This window comes from Fringilla coelebs (assembly GCF_963513975.1).
Source record: "Fringilla coelebs genome assembly, chromosome: 2".
In the NCBI taxonomy this organism is placed as follows: Eukaryota; Metazoa; Chordata; class Aves; order Passeriformes; family Fringillidae; genus Fringilla; species Fringilla coelebs.
Window position 1 is genome coordinate 40,021,551 of NC_140029.1, and position 23,837 is coordinate 40,045,387.

The following is a 23,837-nucleotide window of genomic DNA, read 5'->3' on the forward strand; positions in this document are numbered from 1 at the left end:
CATATAAATATTTTAGTGGATTATAGATTGTAATGTTAGATATTGTTTAATTTGTTGTTCTTTTTGTCTTTGACAGGACCAGCACTTGCATAATTTTTTTCAGTACTGTCAGAAAACAGAGTCTGGAGCTCGTGCACTAGGAACTGATCTTGTGAAATATCTTAAGGTATAAAATGGCAGTGAATAACAGATTATCTAATTCATTTATGCTTTGGAGCTTCAGACATTTTATGGGTCTCATTTTTCAGCGTGAGGATTAGTACTGTGACTGTGACTCGTATTAATGGAATATGCTGTGGAAAAAACCCACAAAGATACTTTCTGCCTTAAATAAATTTACAATTGCAATATAAGAGGAAACCACAAAGGAATAATGAGACAGTATTGGTTGGCTTTATGAATGGTAATTTCAAAACACTAATGGCTTAGTTAAAAACACTAATGTTTGTCAAAATAATCAAATTGAACTGTGTATGGAAATTGTAAGGAATCACAACTCTTGATTTTTCTAAAATTTTCCTTAGAAGGTCATAATTGTTGTGTCTTCAGTTCTCTTTTGGGATTAGATCAATAATGGTTTCCACCTCAGTTTTTTCTGACACAGATCACATAGGATGAAAGACTGTTTTATCTCTTGAATAGTGTGGATGTGCAGGCAAACAGTCAGGGACAAGACAGCTGCCTAACACCCAGCACTAAATGGGAATGTTTGACATTTGTTATCTGCATGCACATTCAGCAAATACATTCTTTTTGTCAAACTCCTTTTAATTCCAGGGAATTTTGTGGCATAATAAATAAATTGTAGGATGAGCTTCATACACTGCCTTTTCTGTTAGGATGGCTATGTCTGTAGGATATTTTGCATGTGATGGAATGCAAAGGCATATCAGGAAGAAATTGTCATTAATAATTCACTGTTTCCAATTTCCATTAAGTAGTTAGGGATTTTAGTTCATCTGCAGTTTTAACATAGTTGCTAGTTTATTGTTTAGCAGTAACTAGTGTAGTTAGTATTGCACTTAGCTCAGGCAAGAATTCTGCATATTTTTGTGGAGCTTCTGTTTGCTAAACGTCTGCTTTGGTGGATGAAATACCAAAATGTACCAATATCAGTCTCAGCATGCTGTTGGGCACATGGACAGACTTTTCACTGGATCATTACCTAGAGTACATTTCAATGGAAAAGCACAAATAAGTACTTCCAAAATGCTGTTAATAACACCTAATTTGTATCCCTGATTTACTTTCCTTTGGAAAACATTTACTAAATATTTATATTGGAAAATATCCTCAATTGCTTTCTACGCCATATTTTTGGTAACAAGCCCCAAGTGGTGCAATCAGCTGGTATTTTTGGAAAAAGACTTGCAATACATTTTTTGGTTTCAGAATCTGTGATTTAAATGCCATTGATTCAGAGGAGTGACAGTATTACTGCTCTCTTTTAGAGCCTTCATGCTATGGAAGGCCATGTGATGATAGCTTTCCTGCCAACTGTTCTAAACCAGTTGTTCAGAGTCCTCACCAGAGCAACTCAAGAGGAAGTTGCAGTCAACGTGACAAGGTAAAGAATTTTGAGTTGTTCATAGAGTCTACATGATGCCTGGGTTATCACATGAATCTGTAACTGAGTAGCATTTTTGCTGTTGCAATCACAGCTTTCTTCATAGGTTTACTTGTTTTCTGACTTCTGTTTAGGGTTATTATCCATATTGTTGCCCAGTGTCATGAAGAGGGTTTGGATAGCTACCTGAGGTCTTATGTGAAGGTAGGTAAAAGTAAATTGAATATTTCCTTTCTCATTTCCCTTATAAAGAATATATTTAAATTCAGTTGCATCTATTTAATTTCAATTCTTTTGTATTATGCCATAATTTTGTATTCAATTCTGTTTTTCCTCCCCAAGTATGCATATAAAGCAGAACCCTATGTTGCTTCTGAATATAAGACAGTACATGAAGAGTTGACAAAGTCAATGACAACAATTTTAAAGCCATCTGCTGACTTTCTTACAAGCAACAAGCTGCTTAAGGTATGTGTTGAACTGTACTTTTTACTGTATGTTCTTACCTAGTCATAACTGAAGAACAGGAACTAAGTGTACTGAAATAGTTGTTGAACACATGTGGCAATCTTACTGAATTTTTCTTTCCTCTGCAGTATTCATGGTTTTTCTTTGAAGTTCTGATAAAGTCAATGGCTCAACATCTGATAGAAAACTCTAAAGTGAAGGTATGTCAACTTCTGCAAAAAAATATTCTAAGGAAGATCTGTATGGTCTCTTCTTTCTCCAATCACATGTTTCTTATTGCATATTAGAAAGAAAGGGAGAGAAAGAGGCAGCAGGAGAAATCAATTTAAATATTAGATAGAAAAAACTACAGGGCTGGATTCAACATTAATATAAAAGAATAGAAACCCTTAAAATCCATAGAGTAGTGCAGTCTGTGTAAATCATCAGACTTTCTATTAGGAATTTGTAATTCTTGTGGTACAAAGAAGTTGGGAGAGTAGATAACACGTTGATGTTAGCAGTTATCAAAAAAATGTGGGCTTTTTCCTGAGCAGTGCTGTAGCTGTGATATTAAATGACCCTGAGAACAGTAAGTCATGAAATTTACAGTCTTCTGTATATAGTAAGAAGTGTCAATATTTAATTTTGTGTTATTTCCTACTCTGGAAGGAGAATGCTAAAACTTCAGAAATTCATTTTTCTACAAGCTTAGCCTGTGAGCAATGTTTTTTGCATTGGTGACAACTTTCTAGTGTATTTACTTCTGGATTGAAACAAGACAGAGTCTCATTTGAGTAACATTGTTGTGATAGTGTTATCACTATTTTCACTGTATTTAGAATATAGCGAAGTCTGAAGTACATGAGGGGAAAAATAATTGTACAATGATCAGGAAAAAAGCTTTATAGTTCCACACTTAATACTCTGTGGTATCATCAGTAGAGTTTGAGTCCCAGTTCAATGAACCTCATTGTCACCTCCCCTGTAATGTGAAAGAGAGGAGAAGAACTTTCTGCAGTTTGCAAGTATTCTCACCCTGAACATTGCTTCTCGATTTAAAAGCCCCTTAAATATAAATAATTTAGCTAGATGTTTTCTGCCTGACTAGATAATGTAATAATTGCAACATACCCTCAGATGTTTCCTGCTTATGATATCTGATAAAAAGATGCATTTCTATGTGCAGCAAAATTATTTCTATAGCAAGGATTATGTTTCATTGCTGTCCAACAGAGACTGAGCTACAAGGGTGTTTGAGGACACTGGCATAGTCACCAACACAGTCTTTAGTTCTGATTTGTTACTTCTTGCATGAGTACTGTTTATATTTACAGAGGGACCTTTTTCAGCCTTAATGTGTATTTTTTTTTTTAACTAACGCTGGAGGTTTTGGACCACAATTCAAACACAAAGGAGGCAAATTATGTAATCATTGATTTATGTGGGGCCTTGGCAATGACTTGTTCTGTTTAGGAATGTTAGGAATTAGCTACATTTAATGTAGCTCAAAAAACTATTTAAATAAAAGTACTTGGACATGGATGTTTTGATTTGAGTTTTCAAAAAGAAAAGAGATAATGACCCTACAGAATGAAACAGTGTCATCAGCCTCACACCACATGTCATTTAGTCTCTTCACACAAAAGAGAGAATCTTTAGTAAAAGGGAGTAAGATGTAGAGAAGTAAAAGAGACTCTGCAGTGCCAAAAGCTGAAGAGCACTTACTGACCAATATTTGTCAGAGTGTACAAATTCATTGATGAAGATAATATAGATGGTGAGTGGAAAGAGAGAAATTATGAATGAAGAGGAAATCCTTTAAGCTAATTGGCAAACTACCAAGAAGTAAGAGAAAGGAGTTCTGATTGTGGAAGCTTAAAAACACAGAGAGTAGGGTTCTGATGGCTGAAGAGCTGAGGTTTTGAAGTTGCTGAGGAATAAGAGAAAGAAAGAAGCATGGATGACAATTTCCTCAATGATGAAAGCAGTTATTACCAAGATAATTGCAGAACAGAAAAAGGGGTATTTTTCCAAGACAGAAAAGACTGTCTGATAATGTAATTAGTTTATGTGAACCAGCTGGTGCTGGTGTCTGCTTTGGAGAGGAAGATGGGTGAAATAAAAAGATTCCCTCTTATTTCTAAGCTTGTGTTGTTTATTGCAGTATATAAAAGTATTAATGCATTACACTTAGAAGCTTTTATACACGTGGTTTATGTCATCAAAGACTGCCTTGCTTGAATTTCAGTAAGAGATGCTAATGCATGTTATAATATTTTCTTTTAAACAAATGAACCTTCTCTCTAGAAAATGAGAAAGTTCGAAAAATGTTTCCTCTCTCCCTGTCAGCTTATCTATATCTTATCTAAAGTAAATTTTCTGATATATTCTAGTGTTATAAACCATATTTAATATTGTATCTGAATTAATTTCTAGCTGTTGAGAAACCAGAGATTTTCTGCCTCCTTTCATCATGCAGTGGAAACAGTTGTTAATATGCTAATGCCACACATCACTCAGAAGTACAGAGACAATCCAGAGGCCTCAAAAAATGCAAACCATAGCCTGGCTGCCTTTATAAAAGTAGGTACACATAGAGATTTGGACTCTGTGGTTATTCTTTCAATAATATTACTTCTATATGGGAGTTATGGAATCTTAAAGCTGAATAAAAGCTGAACATGCATAAAGCCTTTTAAATATAGCTTTATGTCCATGTTAAAATGCTTTGAAGTATGATTTGCATCTTCTGTAAACAAGGTGGCATCCATTCAGAAATTTGGTAATTTAAGAAATGAATTTGTATTTTATTTAAAATATATTTTGATCTTACTTTTTTTTTTTAATTTTAAAAATGTTGTCTGGGTTGCCTTCAAATCCTGCAATAGTTTTCAGCAGTGCTTTGTTTGAATGCATTTTATTTCACTGTCTTTCATTTTTCAGCCAATAATATTTACAGGGGATTAAAAAAGGATGGGAACTGAAATGGTAGATACAACTTCTAGTGGCATGACATTTTCATTTCTGTCAAGATTCTTTTCAAACTGCTTTTTATATGTGATTTATGATCTGTACTCTTAAGGGAAAATTTGGTATTCATATACAATATATATATTGTATATATGTATACATATATTTAATTTGCTTGTTTTATTGTTTTTTATATTCAAACTGAAATGTCAATAATGTGTTTCAAAAATAAACTTCCTAAATGCAGAAATATAATTACTGAATGCAGAGACAGTAGTAAATCAATTCTATTTTGGTTTTTACTTGTTCTCCCCAGAGGTGTTTCACTTTTATGGATAGAGGCTTTGTTTTCAAGCAGATCAATAACTACATCAGCTGCTTTGCCCCAGGAGATCCAAAGGTACTCAGTATTTTTAAACAAGCTATTTTTAAGTGTTGTCTCTTCTTGATGCAGGGGACAAAGCCCTGCATTAAGTCTTTTCCCAGTTACACTAGAAATCCCTGCTCTGTGCCTAGAGCATTTTTTTTCCATCAAACCCCTTTTTCCTATTTTGATTCCTGTCTTCAGGTGCAATTTTGCCACACTAGAGTGTGTGAATCACAGAAGTAGTGGGGGCTGGGGGTGCCACACTAAGCAGAAATTTTAAGCATGAGAGGAAGAAGTCTGAAGTTGGAAGAGTTGATACTGAATATTGTAAGCTTACTGGAGTAGGGAAAGCATGTATCAGATGCCCAAAGAGATTCTGCTGTGTGTCCAAACTTTTCTTACATCAATACATAATAGGGTTGTAAACTTTGGACAATGGGAATAGTAAATAGGACCAGTTGTTAAGTATGAGTTATTCTGGATTTATTTTGTGCTGACGTGTGGAACTTTGACAGATCTGTATCCAACATAGTGCAAGACTGAATTGAATCACTCTTTTGTGTTAGAAATCTGTTTTTAATATGTTGTTCAAATCACTGCATCAGTTGTTTAACTTATGCTTTCTTTTTGCAGGCTCTTTTTGAATTCAAATTTGAATTTCTTCGTGTAGTCTGTAATCATGAGCACTATATACCATTGAATCTACCAATGCCATTTGGAAAAGGCAGAGTTCAGAGATACCAAGGTAAATTCTTCCAAAGTAGTGTATGGCATGTTTCTTGTATGTCAGCTTTTTATTATTAGATGTGTACACTGTGTAACTTCAGGTCTGAGAGATGATGGAAAGCTTGAAATTGTTAAATACAAGTCTACAGTTTCAATCCTTTCATTGGAAGTTAAAGAAAATGCTTAGGTAGCAGAGTAATCTTTCCAAAGAGAGACATGGTAAACTTATTTTCATACATTCATTTAGGTTTGAAGGGACTTGAGTAGGTCTGTAGCCCAGTTTTCTGCTTTGATCATGTCAGGCCTTCCTTTCTGTAGAAGTGCTAGTCCTTTCACAGCTGGTGTCATTGCAGGAAGTTTGTCCATCCTAGGTGCAGAATTTTGCATTATTACTTATGAAATTTGATTGCCATTTCTGTAGAATCTAGATTCTTCTGAATTGCAGCTCTGCCCTTTGAGCAAATGGACTGTACCTATCCACAAGCTGCATGAGGGTGTGTTCCATCTCCCCTTTCAGGTTGTTGATGAAATAGTATTAAGTAGGATAGCCACTCTTACAGCTGTCTCCAAGTAGGGTACAAACCATTAACCTTCACCTTTTGAGTGATCCACATGGTTATTTTTCACATTTAGGTGTCTCTTCACCTAGACTGAAATGTCCCACCTTGGATACAATGACCATCTGCTATTCTCCCCTTATAGCAGACCAGGCTTGAAACATGATTTACCCTGGGTAAATTTATTTTGGTCATTCCCAGTCCCACTCTTCTCCTTCACTTGCTGAAAAATGACTTCACCATGGCTTAACAAAGGTGATAATGAGCAATTTTCCAATAATATCAGTTCACTCTCTCAGCATCTCATCTGGTGGCATGGATTTGCATGACTGGAGGTCTCTCAGGAGATCCCTGACCTGATCCTTATCCACTGATGCTAATTGCCTTTCTTGAAGATAGTCTCTGGACTGTTAAGGCCTGGGACTCATGTCAGAGAAGGATAAAGTAACAGAGCTATGAAGTACTTCAGCCTTACCCAAGCCCACTGTCTCTAAATCACAATCCCCATTTAGCAAATATCTGATGTTTTCCTTATTCAGGGGTTTAATGCTAATGTAGTGGTAAAAGCTCTTCTTGTTATTATGTCCATTGCCAGTTTCAGCTGTAGCTGGGCTTTGGCTTTCCTGGCACTCCCCCTGAATACTTCTGTATTCCTCTTTTGTAGCTCATTCTTGCTTCCACTTTGTGGGGTTTTTTTTTTTTGGTTTTTTGGGGGGTTTTTTTGGTGGGGTTTTTTGGGTGTATTTTGGTTTTGGTTTTTTGGTTGGGTTTTTGTTTGTTTGTTTGTTTGTTTTGGGTTCTTTGTTTTGGTTTTTGGGGGGTTTTTTGTTTGTTTGGTTTTTTTTGTTTTTGTTTTTTTCTTGGTTTTGGTTTTGGTTTTGGTTTGGTTTTTTTTGGGTATGTAGGAGCTCAGTCATGAAAGTTCTGTGTAGCCCAGCTGGGTTCCTGCTACATCCAGTCTTGTGTCAAAACAAGTCATATGTTTGCTATTGCTTCTGTGGCTGTGAAGACACATTAATTTCTTCCAGGGACTGAACTACAGCAGAAATCACTAAAAGAAGCAAGGAAGGTGCTTTTACAAGGATCGAGTAAACCCACCTAACACATTTTTGTAGAATATTTTTTCTGAAATATTTATTCAGCAGACTCTGCTAGTTAGTAAAGCTGAATATCACTAATTAACACTTTCCTCAAGGTTGAGCAAGATAAAGCAAGATTTGAGACAAGCTGAAGAGCTGATTAGAATTTCTTTCTGTCTTTGGCTTTTTCAGCCTTCGGAAGTGTTTTGGATAATAACACTGCATAAATATTTTCATAGAAAAGAGAGACAATGAGCTGCTGGCTTAGGGAACCTTAGAAAATAGCAAAACCAAAGACAATGTTTCTGATTGCACAATAAAGAAGAGTATAAAATGCTCCCTGGGAGCTGGGAGTTCAGCCAGGAAAGATGACCTTTATAAGAAATGTTTCTGTCTCTGTTTTGCTGTGTTGAGCCAAAAATATCTCAGGTGATGTGGCTGGGTCTTCTGTGTTACAAGAACAGCTGTAGAATGCCTGTACAATGGCTGTGCTGTGTCAGATATGCTTCTTTCTGACTTAAGGGATTGCTTTACTGAGAGAGTCCTTTGGAAAATGAAAGTGCTTTGAGATTAGCATCTCATTTTTGATCGCTGTATTAAGCAATGACAGTGAACATGAGAAACTCTTCTACACCTCCTCAGCTGACATTGCAAACATATGTATGTTCTAATAAATGAGCCCTTCAAACTGAAGTTTCTCTAAAGGTGTCATATACTCAGTACATAAATAGACTGGATTCTTTTATTACACAAAGAGGGAGCAGTTTGACTTTGTTGTGTCTAATGTGCTGGGTTTTACTTCAGCCTTAAGTTGATTGATAAATTGATTTAAATAAAGCCATTCCTTATGTGAAATTTGTATTTTACTTCCAGACCTTCAGCTGGACTATTCATTAACTGATGAATTCTGTAAAAATCATTTCTTGGTTGGACTGCTTCTAAGGGAGGTGGGCAATGCCTTACAGGAGTTCAGAGATGTGAGGCAGATTGCCATCAGTGTGCTCAAGAATTTGATGATAAAGCATTCTTTTGATGATAGATATGCTACCAGGGTAAGTCTATTGCTATGCTAGTAGTACAAAATAATAAAGGTTAGGTGTGCACACCTACAGAAAGTTTTTTCTTTCAGAGAAGAAACCCTTGTTAATTTTCAGCAAAATTATTTTTGCCCAAACTGTAATGAAAACTGCATTGAGACCAATCTGCAAATTCCATCTTTTTACCAAATTAAATGACAAAGCACCTTTTAATATAATTATGTGTGGATTTGCATTTTAGCACAGTGTACTCTAACTGCTGTGCTTAAAGTAATCAGATTTTTACAAGTGTGTTTCAAGATGTTCATAAAACATTAGCTCTTAATATTTTGAAGCTGTCCTTCCATCATCTATTATTTAGTAAATGGGTATAAGAAAACTACAAATCATGGTGGTAAAATTTGAGTGATTTTTAGTTTTCTGACTCTTTTTAACATCATCATTTGGCTATGGAGAAGCCAAAAAAAATTGTAATGAAAGGTATCATTAACTCATCGAGCTAACATAATATTAATTTACTTGGTTAGTCTTAGCTGAAATGACTAATTTTGGAATTTTTCTGCATTTTATTCAGCCAGTAAATAAAATTTGCTGATCTTTTGTAAATTAGAATGAAATACAGTGATGATCACTGTTTTTGCCATTTATTAATGTGAGCTCTGGCCTGGCCTTTTTTTTTTTTTTCAGTTTAGGAGTGAATAGATTAAAACTAGTTGATGATTAAAAATGTAAACTGTAGTTTTTTAATGAACTGTTAAACTCTCTTTAGGGCCATCAAGCAAGAATAGCCACTATGTATTTGCCACTCTTTGGTCTGCTCATAGAAAATGTTCAGAGGATCAATGTGAAAGATGTGTCTCCGTTTCCTGTTAACCCTTCCAGCAATGTGAGTGACAATTTCTGTTTGGTATTCTGAATTGTTTTTATCATAATTTATTGGTAACCTCTGTATGAAACACTGCATACTCCTGGCAAAAAAAGGAGCTTCTTAAGCTTCAGAATTCTGCAATTTTTCAGTGCAGTCCAGCACTGAAACAGATGGACCACAGAAAGATTGTCAATTTTCTAGAAAGTAGAGAAGAACTTAACCCTAAAGGAGTGTGATTTCAAAAGACCTATCGTGCAAGAGGGCTACAGGAGAATTAATGAAAATGTCATTTGTGAAGGGTATATATTGATATGGTTGAACACACAATCTAAGATTTAATTATTCATGTATTTTACTTCTGTCCTTATCTTGTTGTGTTCCATTTAGTATTAAGGAAAAAAAAATCTCACAAACTCTTGAACAAGATATATATTTGGGTGTTTGAATTAAAATAGTGTGAGTAATTTTGAAATATCTGTTTAATAGTGTTTAAAATTCAGTTGAATACTTGTTTCTTCAATGTTTCCTGAGGTATCTAAAGTTTTAAGGTATTCCAAGCCTATGCAAATATGTGAACATCTCCATTCTTTTGAGCATATTTAACAGAAGTTAAATTTTAAGGAAGAAATACTTAACAAATATTTCTCTAGAAGACATGTCATGTTCACTAAGTCCTTAATACAGGAAAATCATCACATTTTCCTCTCTTTTCCAAATAGAGCACAAAGGATGATGTGCAGATTTTGCCGACTGCTAGTCAGTTAGTAACACCACAAAAATCAGGAAACACATTGGATAACAACCTTCCTAAAGATCTGTTTGGTGTTATCTCTGGCATTGGTAAGCACTTAAAAAAAGTAAAATAAAATAATTAAAGAGGAATTGTTTTATTTTTTCACTCTGTACATGAAATCTGTCTTTTGGGATCTTTTGGGGTTTGCTCTTTTATATGAAACTAAAGCTATTTTCTGGAGCAGGGCAGGGCAGCTTTTTTTCCCTGTCAAAGGTGATAGTTAAGATATAAAAAATGGGAAAAGTTTGGGGTTTTTTTTATTAAATAGACATGCTTCTTCATGGAAGTGTGTATGTGTTGCTGCATATGTTTTTTATGCATGTCTCTTAGTTGTACATAAGTCTGTGTTTATGTTTACGTATATACTTTGCTGAAATTCTAGAATGAGTTTGTCTTCATTAAAAATAAGTAAATGGAATTAATTATTTGCCTTCTTAAAAAATATATGGTGATTTTAAAAGTCTGACTGAGCTATGGAGTGACTTGTTGTATGTATTGTTTGAGATTTTTATGTTGTTTGAGGTTGTGGTTTTATTTTTTTTAGCTTCCCCATACACCACATCAACGCCAAATATTAATAGTGTGAGAAATGCTGACTCAAGAGGATCTCTTATAAGCACAGACTCAGGAAACAGTCTTCCAGAAAGACACAGTGACAAGAGCAATTCTCTTGACAAGGTAACAAAAAACAAACCAAGATAAATCCTAAAAGTGTATTTCTAAAATTTCATCCTAAGTCTCATATAAGTTAGCTTCTCTGATTCTCTGATGTTGAATGGGCTTTCTAGAATAACTTCAAAGAAGTATTTTATATAAATTTTTTGCAAAATAATTATCTTGTGAACTCCTTTTGCATTGCATTTACTGAGTTGTTTCACAAAAAATGCAAACAGATTTTCAATTTAGAGACAAAAGCAAGCATTTGTTGTTTCCTTTGCGAGTGAAAGGCACAAGTGTGTTGATTGTTGCTTGAGAGGATTGAATTCCAGTTGGAACAGCTTCTTTGATTTTGTGGAGACCACGACTCCATCCCTTTCTATGCTCAATATACTTGGGATTTTTAAAAAGTTAAAAAACCCAGTTTTTGTGCTTTCCCTGGGTGATTTCTTTCATCTTAGTTTGACTTTTCTAAACCATTTCTTGAAAGCTGTTACAAATTAGGAGCTCTGGCTGCGGTAGCTATGAGGTATTCAGTCCTGTCTTTCTTGAGTTTGTGTCAATACTGATCACATTTCATTTTCTTAGCTCTGGTTGTGCAAGTCACAACATGTTGACTTTTTCCCCTTGACTCTGACATGCCTTCGTGGGGCAGAGAGAGAAGCTTTTCAGAAGGCATTCTGCTCATGCTTTGCGCCCAGGCGGAGAAGAAGAGGAAAATTGTCACCCTCCAAAGAAAAACCGTGTTACTATGGATTTTTCACTTCTGACAATCCCAGCTTTGCCAGAGAAAATTTTGCATACTGCTTTCTCTCTTCAGTTACAAGAAGTATCTGGTTTTTGTGCTTGGTATAGTTAAGCTTCTGAGTGAAGTGTGTGGTCAGTAGTTTTGCCGCTTCTTTGCAACAGTTGAATCTCAAACCCAATATATGCAATTTGACCATGTAAAATATGTTCAAATGTCAAACCTGGGGTTACATGCATGTGATCTAGTTTAAGTATAAAAAATCCAATCAGTTTAAATAACTGCAGAATTTGAGTCTTGGAGTCTTTGATACAACTGAAGTTCTTCTTTGGTTATGACCATAAAGAAATATCTTGGTATACACTGTTGCTAAATGGCAATGCTGTCATCTCTTACTTAGCTGTCATGTTGTTAATTACTAATGTGTAGTGTTTTCACCAAGTAAAAGGGTTTTCAAAGGAGTCAACATCCTTTGAAAATTCTGTTCTGCTCTGCCAACGTAGGTAACAGAGGATTTATGTTTTGCATGCTGTTGATATTTCCCCCAAATAATACTTAAACCTGGCTTCTTATTTGTTGCTTTCTGAAATTTCTTTCAAGTAGATCAGTTGTTCAGTGCATGTTATCTCCAAGTTTTTGCTCATTGCTTGATATCATTATAGTGAAGAGCCGTGGTTTTGTTCTAATTTTCTTTTAGAATAATCTGTAGCATTTTGCTTGTGGAATCAGAATAGACTGGAAGTATATCAGTTTCTATTTCAATATGTGTGTACTTTATTTATTTATTGACATGATTCTAAATGAAGTAGCTATAGTCCTTTATTATCTGTATGTATCTTCAACAGTCTTAGTGGGAATATTATCTAGTGCTCTGGGCAGTTTCTTAAAGTGTTGGAAACACAGTTCTGTTTCTGCTCTGTCACCCATTGGATGCCTGCTATGGCATCCAAAAAGCTGAAGAGTAGCACCTCCTTGTTCACCAGAGAGATTTCAAAGATAAACAGTTTTTGAGTCTTTAGAATGTGCAATAATTTGGCTTACAGAGGTGTCCACCTGCTCCTAAATTACAGTAACTTCTGGCTAGTATTCATCATAGTTTCACATGCAGTTTCACTGTGCATCCATTTAATGACTAGTATGTGATTAATACATTTACTGGTATCAGATTCACGGATTGGTTTAGGACAGGAATTCTTTAATGCAACTCAGAGTCAATGGTTGCTGTGAAATGTTCCTTCATGGTTAGTGTGTCTCCTGCTTTCAGTTAGGAGTATGCCAGGAGAGGTTGTTCTAATGTCACTTCTTGCTTTGTTTGGGAAGCCAACTGCTTTTCTCCCTTGAGTCTACCTTTGTATTTGTAAATTTCTTATAGTAAGAGTTGAACAGATCAATTATACCAGACTGCTGACTTTACAGAAAACTTATTAAATGTGTGGTTCATTTTCCATTTGCATAAGTGGCATATTGGATGTGAGAATTAGGCACTATAAAGGGCATAATTTATACTTTAAACAAAAGTTTATGCAGTATATCTATAAAAGCTTCAGACTGAGGATTTTGTAACACTACACTGTGTGGAAATTATTCTTTTACAAGTCTCTGCCCAAAGACCAATTTATATATTTTTACAATTTTTATTTTTCCATTTTGTTTGGTGGTATACATTCTGCAAGACCAATTATAGAGCTTTTTTCTTTTTGCACTGACGATGGTATTGTGGGTTGCTGATAAACTTCACCCATGTGTAGGAATTGCATTAAAAAATGAAACCAGGAGAGGGTTTGTTTGTTTGTTTGTTTGTTTGTTTGTATGTTGGGGGAGGAGGGGAGGGCAAGAGCAAGTTACTTAGTAGTAGTCAGTCTTCCAGAATGCATATTATTGCCCTTCATGTATGTTTTTCTTGAGGGTATTTGAATTTTGCTTGAGATCTTTAAATGGAATAAATTTTGTAGAGGCAGTCCTGTCTACAGTTCAGCAGAAAGTCTCTTGAGAAGCAAAGGAGCATGTATGTGTCACCTAACAGTAGCATTTGGTTTTCAAGTATTCAATCTAAGCAGAAGGGCCAGGGTTGATTTTTACAATGTGAGTACCTAGGTATAATTAACTTGTTCTATAATCACTCCTAGGTGACTTTTCCTTTTGCTCCTAGGGGAAAAAAATTATACCTAGAAGGAATTGAAAACAAGCAAAACAAAGAGGCTCAATTTGGTATACTTGGTGTGTGTAATGTGTGTTTTAGTGACCTGTCTCTACATGAAACATTTTTGTCTCCATTCTGAGATCCTTTTTCTGCTGCAGGAATGATTAAAGCAATTGAAAACAATTTAGTGTGTTATCAGTTTAAGAACTCTTCATCCAAAATACATCTGTTTGCTTTTCAGAACCAGCAGAGCAGCACTTTAGGAAGTTCCGTTGTTCGATATGACAAACTTGACCAAGCAGAGATCAAAAGTCTGCTCATGTGTTTCCTTCATATTTTAAGAAGCATGTCAGATGGTAAGTAATTCTCCTGCTTTTTATAAATTCAAAATAATTTCCTGGATTTGTGCCTGTTATTTCAATAACTTCTCAAAATGACAAAATATAGGTGCAGATACCATGGTGTACTGCATTTTACAAATATGTGTGATCACTCAAATTAAACTCTGACTGAAACCTTGTAAGCATTAAGTACTCATTATTTATTCAAAGTGTGAGGTCAGCTAAAGGACTTTTTAAGGAAGTGAACATTTATGTGTGATGGTACAGTTTGGTTTGGAAAACAGAGGTCTTGGGCTCTGTTCTGCAGAACTTGCTGTATTACAAGGAACCAAATGATTTGATTGTTGTATATATTTCCATTTCTGGAATATGGGGATGTTAGTGCTACTTCATTCTCCTGGGATATTTGTGACATGATCTATTGAATTTTTGAAAGAGTCATGTTATCCTGGAGAAGCTTACAGAGGTATAGAAATAGGTCATGAATGGCACATCTTACTTGTTTGTTAGGATCATTACTTGTTGTCTTAGAATCATCCCGTCTGTGACCAAAGAAAAAAAGAAATAATTTTAATAAAAATAAATATTGGGACCCTTCTGTAAAGAAGCAGGTTATAGAACTAACAGTCTGAAACATTCTGAAGTCTTGCATTGTTACAGGGCTGTTGGCACTAGAGGCTGCACAAATATTACTGTGTAAAATATGAAATTGGATGGGAATATTGTGGGTTATTAATTAATATCATATTGCAGAAACTAATTTGGAGAATTGATATGTGCATTTGTGTATAATCAATTTTAAGGGAAACTTCAAATAGTAATTGTTATCTTTTAAATGGTTATTCATTTTCCTAGATGCGTTGTTTACATATTGGAACAAGGCTACAAAATCTGAACTCATGGACTTTTTCACCATTACAGAGTAAGTTTTTGTGGTGCTTGTCATGCAGCTGTATGTTTTGCTGTTCTGTGAACAACATGAGTGTGGATATAAGCATGTGTAAATGCTTTTTTGGTTGTTTTTTTTTGTTGGTTTTTTTTTTAATAATATTGTCCTGATCTGTTTGGAAGTCCTTAACTTGATGTCCACAATTGCATGTCTCTCCAAGTCCATGGTGGTCTCTGGAATCAGCTATACAGGAGGGATCTCAGGAGGTTCTTGAACAACAAGAAGTGCTCAGAGTATTGCAGTGCTCATGGAGTAGGAGCCAACTGTCTTGTTGATACCCTTCTGCATTAAACTGTGTCTTGTAATACCAGCTGTTATATTGCATAACTTCAGAACCATGCTCCTAGCATTCCTCATGTGTCCTCTGCTATTCCCAAAGGGAATAGGTGCAGGATGAGTCCACTATTCCACTATGAGTCCACTAGTCTAAAAGACAGAAGATCTCAGAAGAGGGAGTTGAGGTTATTTTGTGCTCAGAATGACAAGTTTGGGAAGGCAAATGCCATTCTGCCTTGGCAGGTTGGAGACAGCTGAGCTACTCAAGGTCTCAGTAAAAACTCAAGCTGAGTTGAAGAGGCAGTAAGCAGTCTGTTCTCTCATTCTCAGCTGGCACATGGATGACAGAGCCTGAAAACTGGCTTTCCTTTTGGCTTTACACTTCAAAGAAGAACTTTTAGAACATCTTATTGGAGCAACAAGGATGTTGTGTTGTTTTCTGTATTATTGGAATAAATGTGTACAGTGTGAAAAGAGTAAAATAAGATCAGTATTACAGCTCCACTCACACCACTTCTCTTAATTTGAAAATATGACTTCTAGTTAATTAGTCATTAGTGTTGTGCACTTACCAGTAATATAGATTACTTTTTTAATGAAAATTTTTTATTGTTAATTTGGCTTTGTCATCATCTTGTCATAAAAGCATATTCCCTTTTGTAAATAGTTCTTTCAGAAACTATTATCCTGGAATCTGGAGACCTTAAATAAAACCCAACCAAACAAAAAAAGCCAATTTGTAACCAAGTGAGTTTAGGCTAGGGTGGGGGGAAGCAAAATGTTCTGCCCTTATTTTGAACACTTGCACACAATTTACAAAATTTCTGTAAATAGGCAATGTCTGGTTATCTCTTTGCTTCCTTCTTACATGTTAGTTGCCCTGTCTTCTTGTCCATTTGTAAATAACTGACACATTTACCTTTTCTTGGCTTGGGGTCTGGAAGGGCATTTTAAGGCTGGGAGAAATAAACAACTTTATGATGCAAGAGTTTAAAGTTAACAATAACAATAATTGTTGAATAATTCCAGTGTACATAAATGTAGAAAAGGTTTTTTTAAGTGTGGCTTCTCTGACTTGTGTTCTCTGCAGAGTGTGCTTACATCAGTTCCAGTACATGGGGAAGCGATACATAGCCAGGTACTGTGTGGAATTTAAATTTCACTGTCCTGTTTGTTAATAATTGCACTGTGTAAGATATGCCTTGAACCTCTGTAACAAACTGCACAAGTAGAAGAGTTATTGTGAAATGATGCATAAGATTTTGAAGTAAGTAACAAATCTGTATCCTGTCTGGAAGTCTGGTATTTGTTTAAGAATGATCTGTGAGCTGCTTTTTAATGATGACTTCAGAAGCCACTCCTTAAATGCTATCTTTTACAGCATTTTTTCCTTGAAATAATGTCTTTGGGAAAGAAATTTGATGATGTTTTGTTTATTCAGTTGGCCATAAAACCAAGTAAATTGAAATGCTTTAGATATTTCATACATATAGTGTTTTTACTTGAAGGTGAGTAGTGAACATTCCAACTGCTGTTTTTAAATTTGGAGTCTGAAGAAAATCTGTGGGAGTCAGAAACTTGTATTAATTTATTTTAATATCTTTGCATTATTTTTTTTAATACAAAGTGGTTTTTAATGGAGTAAAAGATAGCAACTTCTTTAGGCCTGACACTGTTGTTGACATGGTAATAGTGGTATAATTAAACTGATGTGGTTAAAATACTGGTCCTCTGGAACTCAATTGGAATTTGTTGCTGACTTTGGATGGTGATACATTCTAACTAAAATGTTACCTTTTATAGTTTTAATTTAGATAATCTTAATCTTTTTCTGCAGATTTGACTATCTCCTTGGAGATTTTTCTGGGGGGGGAAGGGTTCACATAATATAAAAAACTCAGAAATAAATCTGGCTTTCTTAAGGTTTTGATTGTAATCTTTGTATTCAAATGTACATCAAACTCTGGATGTACAGGGGGCTAGAATTTTCAGGCTTTTTGTAAAAAATTTTCCAACTGCTTTGTTTGATGAGTTTGTAGAGGACACTACTACACTTCTGTATTGTTTACTGATCACCTGGTCTGTGTGCTGCATGTTAATGTTGAAAATGTGGAGCTATGGAAAGCATCTGGTGTTGTGAATTTTCCCAGTAAATGTAACTGTCACGTCTTTCACATTGTCACTACACTGAAGTATATCACAGTCAATGCACGTACTGTTAAAATGCACAAATGACAGAGAACGAGAGGGAACAGGGAATTCTGCAGTTCAAGCACTGGTTTTCATTTCTCATCAGCTCTGGTGGTGGTACACAGTAGGAAGTTAGCCTGTACTGATTGCTAACACAGATCACTTTTCTGTTTTCTTCATTTGATTGCTGCAAATTTAACAAAGTCTATGGCTCTTCTCCCTTCCTGCTTGGGTAAGAAGTATACGATACTATCTCAGTTAATTCCTGCTCTTCCGTTGCATGTGTGCTTTCTAATTTTACTGCTGGGTGTCCTAACTTTTTTGCTTAATTTTTTGCAATCAAAATAGAGGATTCAGTTCTGGGTTCTGAATATTTTCAGAATATTTATGTTTGCAAATACTATTTTTTTTTTAAAGCTCTGAAGTAAATTTAGCACTTCAAGAGTGACTGCTTTTGTGCTTTTGCTTTCATGCTTTGAGGTTTTAAGAAAGAGTTTGCTGTGATGCTTTTTTTTTTGAGCTACCTATTTTTGTTTTATAAAGAAAACAGTGAATAGGTTGCATTATAATTCTTTCTATAAAACTTCTTGTGCTTAACTAACAGCACTTCCTGTCTTGCTGCAGTTTGACATGTCTAACTTTTGCTTCTATCCCATTTCACCCATCTTGCAGGAACCAGGAGGGGTTAGGATCCATAGTTCATGATCGAAAATCTCAGACATTGCCTGTTTCCCGTAACAGAACAGGAATGATGCATGCCAGATTGCAGCAGCTGAGCAGCCTGGATAACTCTCTCACTTTTAACCACAGTAAGTCTCATGACATGATAACATCTGTCATCCTCAACCAGTACCACAGCACCAGAGACAGGTCCCAGAGCCACACCAGTGCATCCCAATGACTTTTACTGTTCCAGGTCAAACAAGCAGCTGGAAGCAGTCCATGGTCAGTTCTCTGCTTTGTGATAGAACAGTCACTGCTGGGTGGTGCCATAACATGGAGCATGGTTAACTACAGCCTATCTTAAAACTGCATTTTAATATTTTCTTTTAGTTACGTACGCCTCAGACTTGTGCTGCGCATAGTTACAAAATTTACTCTTTTTTTTCTACTTTGTTTTATTAAGCTTCAATTTTTTTCTCCTATGTGGTCTTATAAATTACTAGTCTCAAATTAAATATATGTGTTCTGACCATATCTCCATGTTTTGACACCTCCTGAGGAGAAATAAGTTTCTTAGAATTTCTACAAAGATTGCGAGCCCATGATTTAGTTTGTCTGGAAGTGAAAAAAGCGTCCAATAATGAAGTGATTTTTCTGTTTTCAGTGTGAGAAAGATATCAAGTATTCTTGGAATTTCTGTAGACAATGGTAAGATTTAATCAGGTTGAAGTCAGCTTGTATAGACTGCTGTATTGAAAACTAAATCTGCTTGTGGCCTATCTTTTTAAACATTCTGCTTCTAAATTGCAATATACTGTATGTAAAGTACTCTAAAGCACCATTTCTCAAATTTCAGCTTCAAAAAACAATGAAACTGGTTGACTAATTCAATAAAATACAACACTGGTATTGAAGAGTTGTGTGCAGTAAAACTTGAATTAACTGTATTTTCACTGTGTTCATTCTTTGATTTCTCAAAGCATATCTAACTGTCCCTTAAAATCTTTTAGCTCTTTTTCTGTAATCTAAAGCAAAATTTAGCCTAATTGCACAAGACTTATCACACCGTCTTGTGTAAAAGGGAAAAAAAAATCCCACAAAACCTCTCTATTCATAAATGCATTATCACATCTGTTTAAATGTAAGAAATGCAATTGCCTGCTTTTAAAATGTCAGACAAGTATGTGGAAATTACTTTTTTTTTCCTTGCAATCAGTCTGCTACTGCTGTATCATCATAATTTCTACATGGTTGTTGATGCACAAAAGAAAGCCTTTATGCTATGTAGCTACACATTTGGTACAGTATAATACTTTGCAGATAAAGACTGGTTTAAAAAAAAAAAACTCAGAGAAACAGATAACATGTCCCTGTGCAAAGAGATTTCATCCTTTCAGAGCTTGGCAATGTTTGCTGATATTTTTTTAGGTAACAATGAGCTGAAAGATTTTAAAAAATGCATGCTTATGTAAAAAGAAACTTTCCATTCTTTTCCAACTGAAGGAAATTATGAAGGAAGGTGTCTTATTCAGATAACTTTGTCTAAACTGATAATAGGTGGGTTTTTAAAATGGACAGTTAATAAATATCAGGATATTACACATTGTATTGACCAAGGTTTTACAAATCGAAAATATGTTGCTATAAAAACCACATCAAGTATGAAATTGATTTTTATATCTTTGTTCTTGTTGTTGTTAATGTCCAGTTTTGTTTAGTTGTCAGTCTGCCTCTATCATGTATCCAAAGTGGCATTCAGAGCTTGAATAATCTTGCAGATATTTTGTCTGGGATACATAAAGAAAGGAAGTGTCTGGTGGAAATAGTTGCTTTACTTGTTTCTAAAATCAAGATTCTTTGGCAAGATAGTTGTCTATTAGTGTAAATTATAAACTAATTTTCTTCCTTTTTAACCACCTAAGCTAGAAATAGAACTGAAATACCTTTTCATGTATACCTTTTCAATACCTATCATACCTGAAAGGTGTGATACCTTTCATCTCTAGTTTTGTGCTTAAAGAAAGAACATATAAATCTAAAGAAGCTGGTGGTTATGGGTATCCGTGCATAGTTCAGCCAGGGAAGCAAGGAGGTGCAGAAAGAAGTGGCCAGGTGTCATTGCACAGGAGTCTGGCATTTCTTCTGTTCTTTGCTTAACTCAACAAGTTTGTCATCCTTGTCATTGATTTAGTGATGCTAAGTTGTTTGTAAATCTGACATATAAACATGACCCAGACTAAATGTTTATAAAGCAGCCCAGTCACGTTTGTCAATCTGCTGCTTCATGACCAGTGCTAGGGAACATAAGTGACACATTATTATCAGTGCTGAGGCAGGATACATTTTTAAAATTATTAAAATTCACTGTAGAGCTAGAAGTGATAGAATGTTTTTATTAAATATGGAGATATCGCATTGTATTGCTGCAAGAGCAGAATTCATTACTTGGGTGGTAAACTGCATATAAGTATGGGATTGTATTCCTTCAACTCTTACTATTTTGTATTTTTATCCTGGTTGACTTGTGATTAACTTTGAGACCACTGTAACATCACTAAATTGCCAAAACTACATATTTTCAGCTGTAACTTCATCCTACTGCAGTACTTACTAATATATGTGTGTGTGTATATATATAACTGTGTAGCTTTATTTATATATATATACATGTGTGTCTACATGCACATATATATGAAATATCACATCGTTTTTAACTGCTATTTAATGCTTCTATTGTTGAAATTCTTACTTAATATATTTTATAGTCCTGTGCAAATTATGTTAGAATAATTGTCTGACCATATTTGAAACCATTTAAATGCATATGAATTATTTTCCTGTATTGAATACTAACTCCTGTCAGGCTTTTTACTTGATAATCTTTTCCTAGTTCAGCAAGTCTTTTGGAAATAAGAAACATTTAAATGAGTGTATTCAGCACTTACACTTCATTTGGAATTTCTGTAGGCTATGGCCATTCAGATGCAGATGTCCTTCACCAGTCTTTACTTGAAGCAAATGTTGCCACCGAAGTTTGCATTACAATTCTGGACACTCTATCATTATTCACAATGGCTTTTAAGGTTTGTTCATGACTTGGTGTTAACTTTTCCCCTGAGTATCTTTGAGAAGAAATACTTTTAAAAACTATTTTTTAAATTACATTTTTATAGTCTAGTTAAATAGCATTGCTATTTTTAGCTTCTCTAGCATTGTATTTCTTATTTTCATGTAAAACTGATATCATCTCACAGCAAAATGCTTTAGCTTCAGCTACACATCATACACCAGCAGTAATCTGTGGGAAAAGCTCCTTCCTCAGCCTAACTTAAAAATTGTTCTAGGGGCTTCAGTGTCTACCTAATATTAGTGGTAAAAGTGGCTTTTAAAGGCCACCCGAGGTGAAAGATCTATGGCAAAACTATAATTGGATACTCTCAGACTTTCATATTGAACTTGGCTGCTTGTTATAGTAATGTACTCCTTAACAGTGATTTGTGTGTTCCTCTTCTGTAACTTTTTTCCATTTGTCCACTAATAAGTCTTCTTTTAGTTGTATCAGTTGCTGTAGCTCTCCTGTGGAATCTTTATATAGCACACCCACTTACTTACCTCTCTTGGCTGTCTTTCTGAGGTTTTCCAGACTTTAAAATGGAAGCCATAAACAGGAGAGATGATAACTCTAGCTTGTTTCTCCTTTAATTGGGGCAGTGTATCCAGATTCTTGCTTGAAGATTCAAATTTATTGTCTTTAATCAAGTTATGAAAACATGAGCCTATTTACAGTGAGATTCCTTTTTTTCTGGTAATCTAATTAGTAGAGTTTAGAGCCAGTTCTGTCCACAGACCTGGTTACAGAATGGAAAATTAATAAACTAGCTATAAAGATTTAAAGAAGAATGAACACTATTCCTTCAATTATCAACCCATCATGCTTGGAATGACAATCCTTCAAGGTTATCTCTGTGTTGTATATTGAGAAGGTAGGCAAGAGTATGCCAGAATAGTCACAAAGATACAAATAAAACAGGACAATCAGGAGCTTCTATTCAATTAACTGCACTAAAATATATAAATCAAAGTCATATGATGGTTTGGGTAGTAAGGGACTTCCAGAGATCATCTTGTTCCACCCTTCTGCATGGGCACAGACAACTTCCACTAGGCCAGGTTGCTCAAAGTCCCATCCAGCTTGGCCTTGAAAAAACCTTTCAAAGAATTGAAAGGGCATCCTCTGCCTTCCCAGGGCAACCTGTCCCATTGCCTCAACACCTCACTATAGAAAAAGTTCTCCTTATGTCCAGTCTGAACGCAGCCTCTTCCACTCCTTTGCTTGCCTGTATATATGCAGTAATGACAAGGAAGAGTGGAGTGCACTGAGGTGAATTGCAGAAGAGGCAGGACCTTGTAGAATCATGTTGTAGTAGGAGATGCTGCTGTGAGAAAATTCCCCTGTCTGAGCTGCTAAAGCCAGTGTAAGCAAAGTCTGTTAATACTTTGAGTGTGCCCCTCAAAAAGCTATTAATAGTAATGGATTTAATTAACAACTGATAAAAACAATCATGTTCTGTAAGTCTGTTCAGAAGGCAACGCTTCCTTTTTATGCAAAATTAATGAAGTGTTAGAAATACCCAGTTAGAATTCAGATATGTGTGTGTTACACATCTTGGTAATGCCATAGAGGTCATATTTTTTTAAGTGTTCTGTTTTTTGATGATCTGTGTATGTTCTTAGAGTAGTATAAATGTAAATGTAAATATAAATGTTATTGCTGTAAAAAACTCCTAAATCCTTGCTCTTGTTTTAAAGAATCAGCTACTGACTGATCATGGACATAACCCACTGATGAAGAAAGTATTTGATGTATACCTCTGCTTCCTTCAAAAGAATCAGTCTGAAACAGCATTGAAAAATGTATTCAGTGCTTTAAGGGCACTTATTTACAAGGTAAGAAGTTTTAAAAAATTCATCTTCAAGTACTTGTCCAGTTCTTTAGTTAACAATATACTATATAAGAATTTAAGAACTAACATCCCAAATAAAATTGGTGAATAAGGACTGATCTGATCTCAAGAGTGTGGAATTCTTGTCCTTGGATTTGCTGTAAAAATTGTTTTGTGTCATCACCTACTCTAACTCTTGCTCTTTCCACAGTATGAGGATATGAATATATTTGTGTTTTTCTTGACATGCTTATTTTATCAAGATCTGACCCTAGTTTTAATGAATAAATTCTTTGTTTTCTTCTTTTTCCCCAGTTTCCTTCTACCTTTTATGAAGGTAGAGCTGATATGTGTTCTGCACTGTGCTATGAAATTCTGAAGTACTGTAATTCCAAGCTGAGTTCAATTCGTAATGAAGCTTCACAGTTACTGTACTTTTTGATGAGAAATAATTTTGACTACACAGGGAAGAAGTCTTTTGTTCGAACACATCTGCAAGTTAGTATATTTCTCTTTTTT

The 23,837-nt window shown here is 35.1% G+C and overlaps 1 protein-coding gene across 6 annotated transcripts in view; it reads left to right on the forward strand.

The window, feature by feature from the left end:
* DOCK9 (dedicator of cytokinesis 9) overlaps positions 1-23,837 on the forward strand; it is a 112,393-nt gene that overhangs the window by 71,349 nt on the left and 17,207 nt on the right. For 2 of the 6 annotated variants that reach the window (XM_084223403.1, XM_084223402.1), the window contains exons 23-41: positions 77-166; positions 1,452-1,567; positions 1,702-1,771; positions 1,910-2,035; positions 2,164-2,235; positions 4,454-4,600; positions 5,304-5,387; positions 5,988-6,099; positions 8,590-8,768; positions 9,523-9,639; positions 10,341-10,461; positions 10,959-11,092; positions 14,198-14,312; positions 15,153-15,219; positions 16,613-16,660; positions 18,385-18,521; positions 21,343-21,458; positions 23,185-23,322; positions 23,634-23,816. In XM_084223403.1, the coding sequence (XP_084079529.1) occupies positions 77-166; positions 1,452-1,567; positions 1,702-1,771; positions 1,910-2,035; positions 2,164-2,235; positions 4,454-4,600; positions 5,304-5,387; positions 5,988-6,099; positions 8,590-8,768; positions 9,523-9,639; positions 10,341-10,461; positions 10,959-11,092; positions 14,198-14,312; positions 15,153-15,219; positions 16,613-16,660; positions 18,385-18,521; positions 21,343-21,458; positions 23,185-23,322; positions 23,634-23,816 (2,172 nt within the window). Of the gene's footprint in view, positions 1-76; positions 167-1,451; positions 1,568-1,701; positions 1,772-1,909; positions 2,036-2,163; positions 2,236-4,453; positions 4,601-5,303; positions 5,388-5,987; positions 6,100-8,589; positions 8,769-9,522; positions 9,640-10,340; positions 10,462-10,958; positions 11,093-14,197; positions 14,313-15,152; positions 15,220-16,612; positions 16,661-18,384; positions 18,522-19,039; positions 19,084-21,342; positions 21,459-23,184; positions 23,323-23,633; positions 23,817-23,837 lie in introns of those variants that run through there. The other 4 variants (XM_084223399.1, XM_084223398.1, XM_084223401.1 and 1 more) reach the window with 2 other exon arrangements.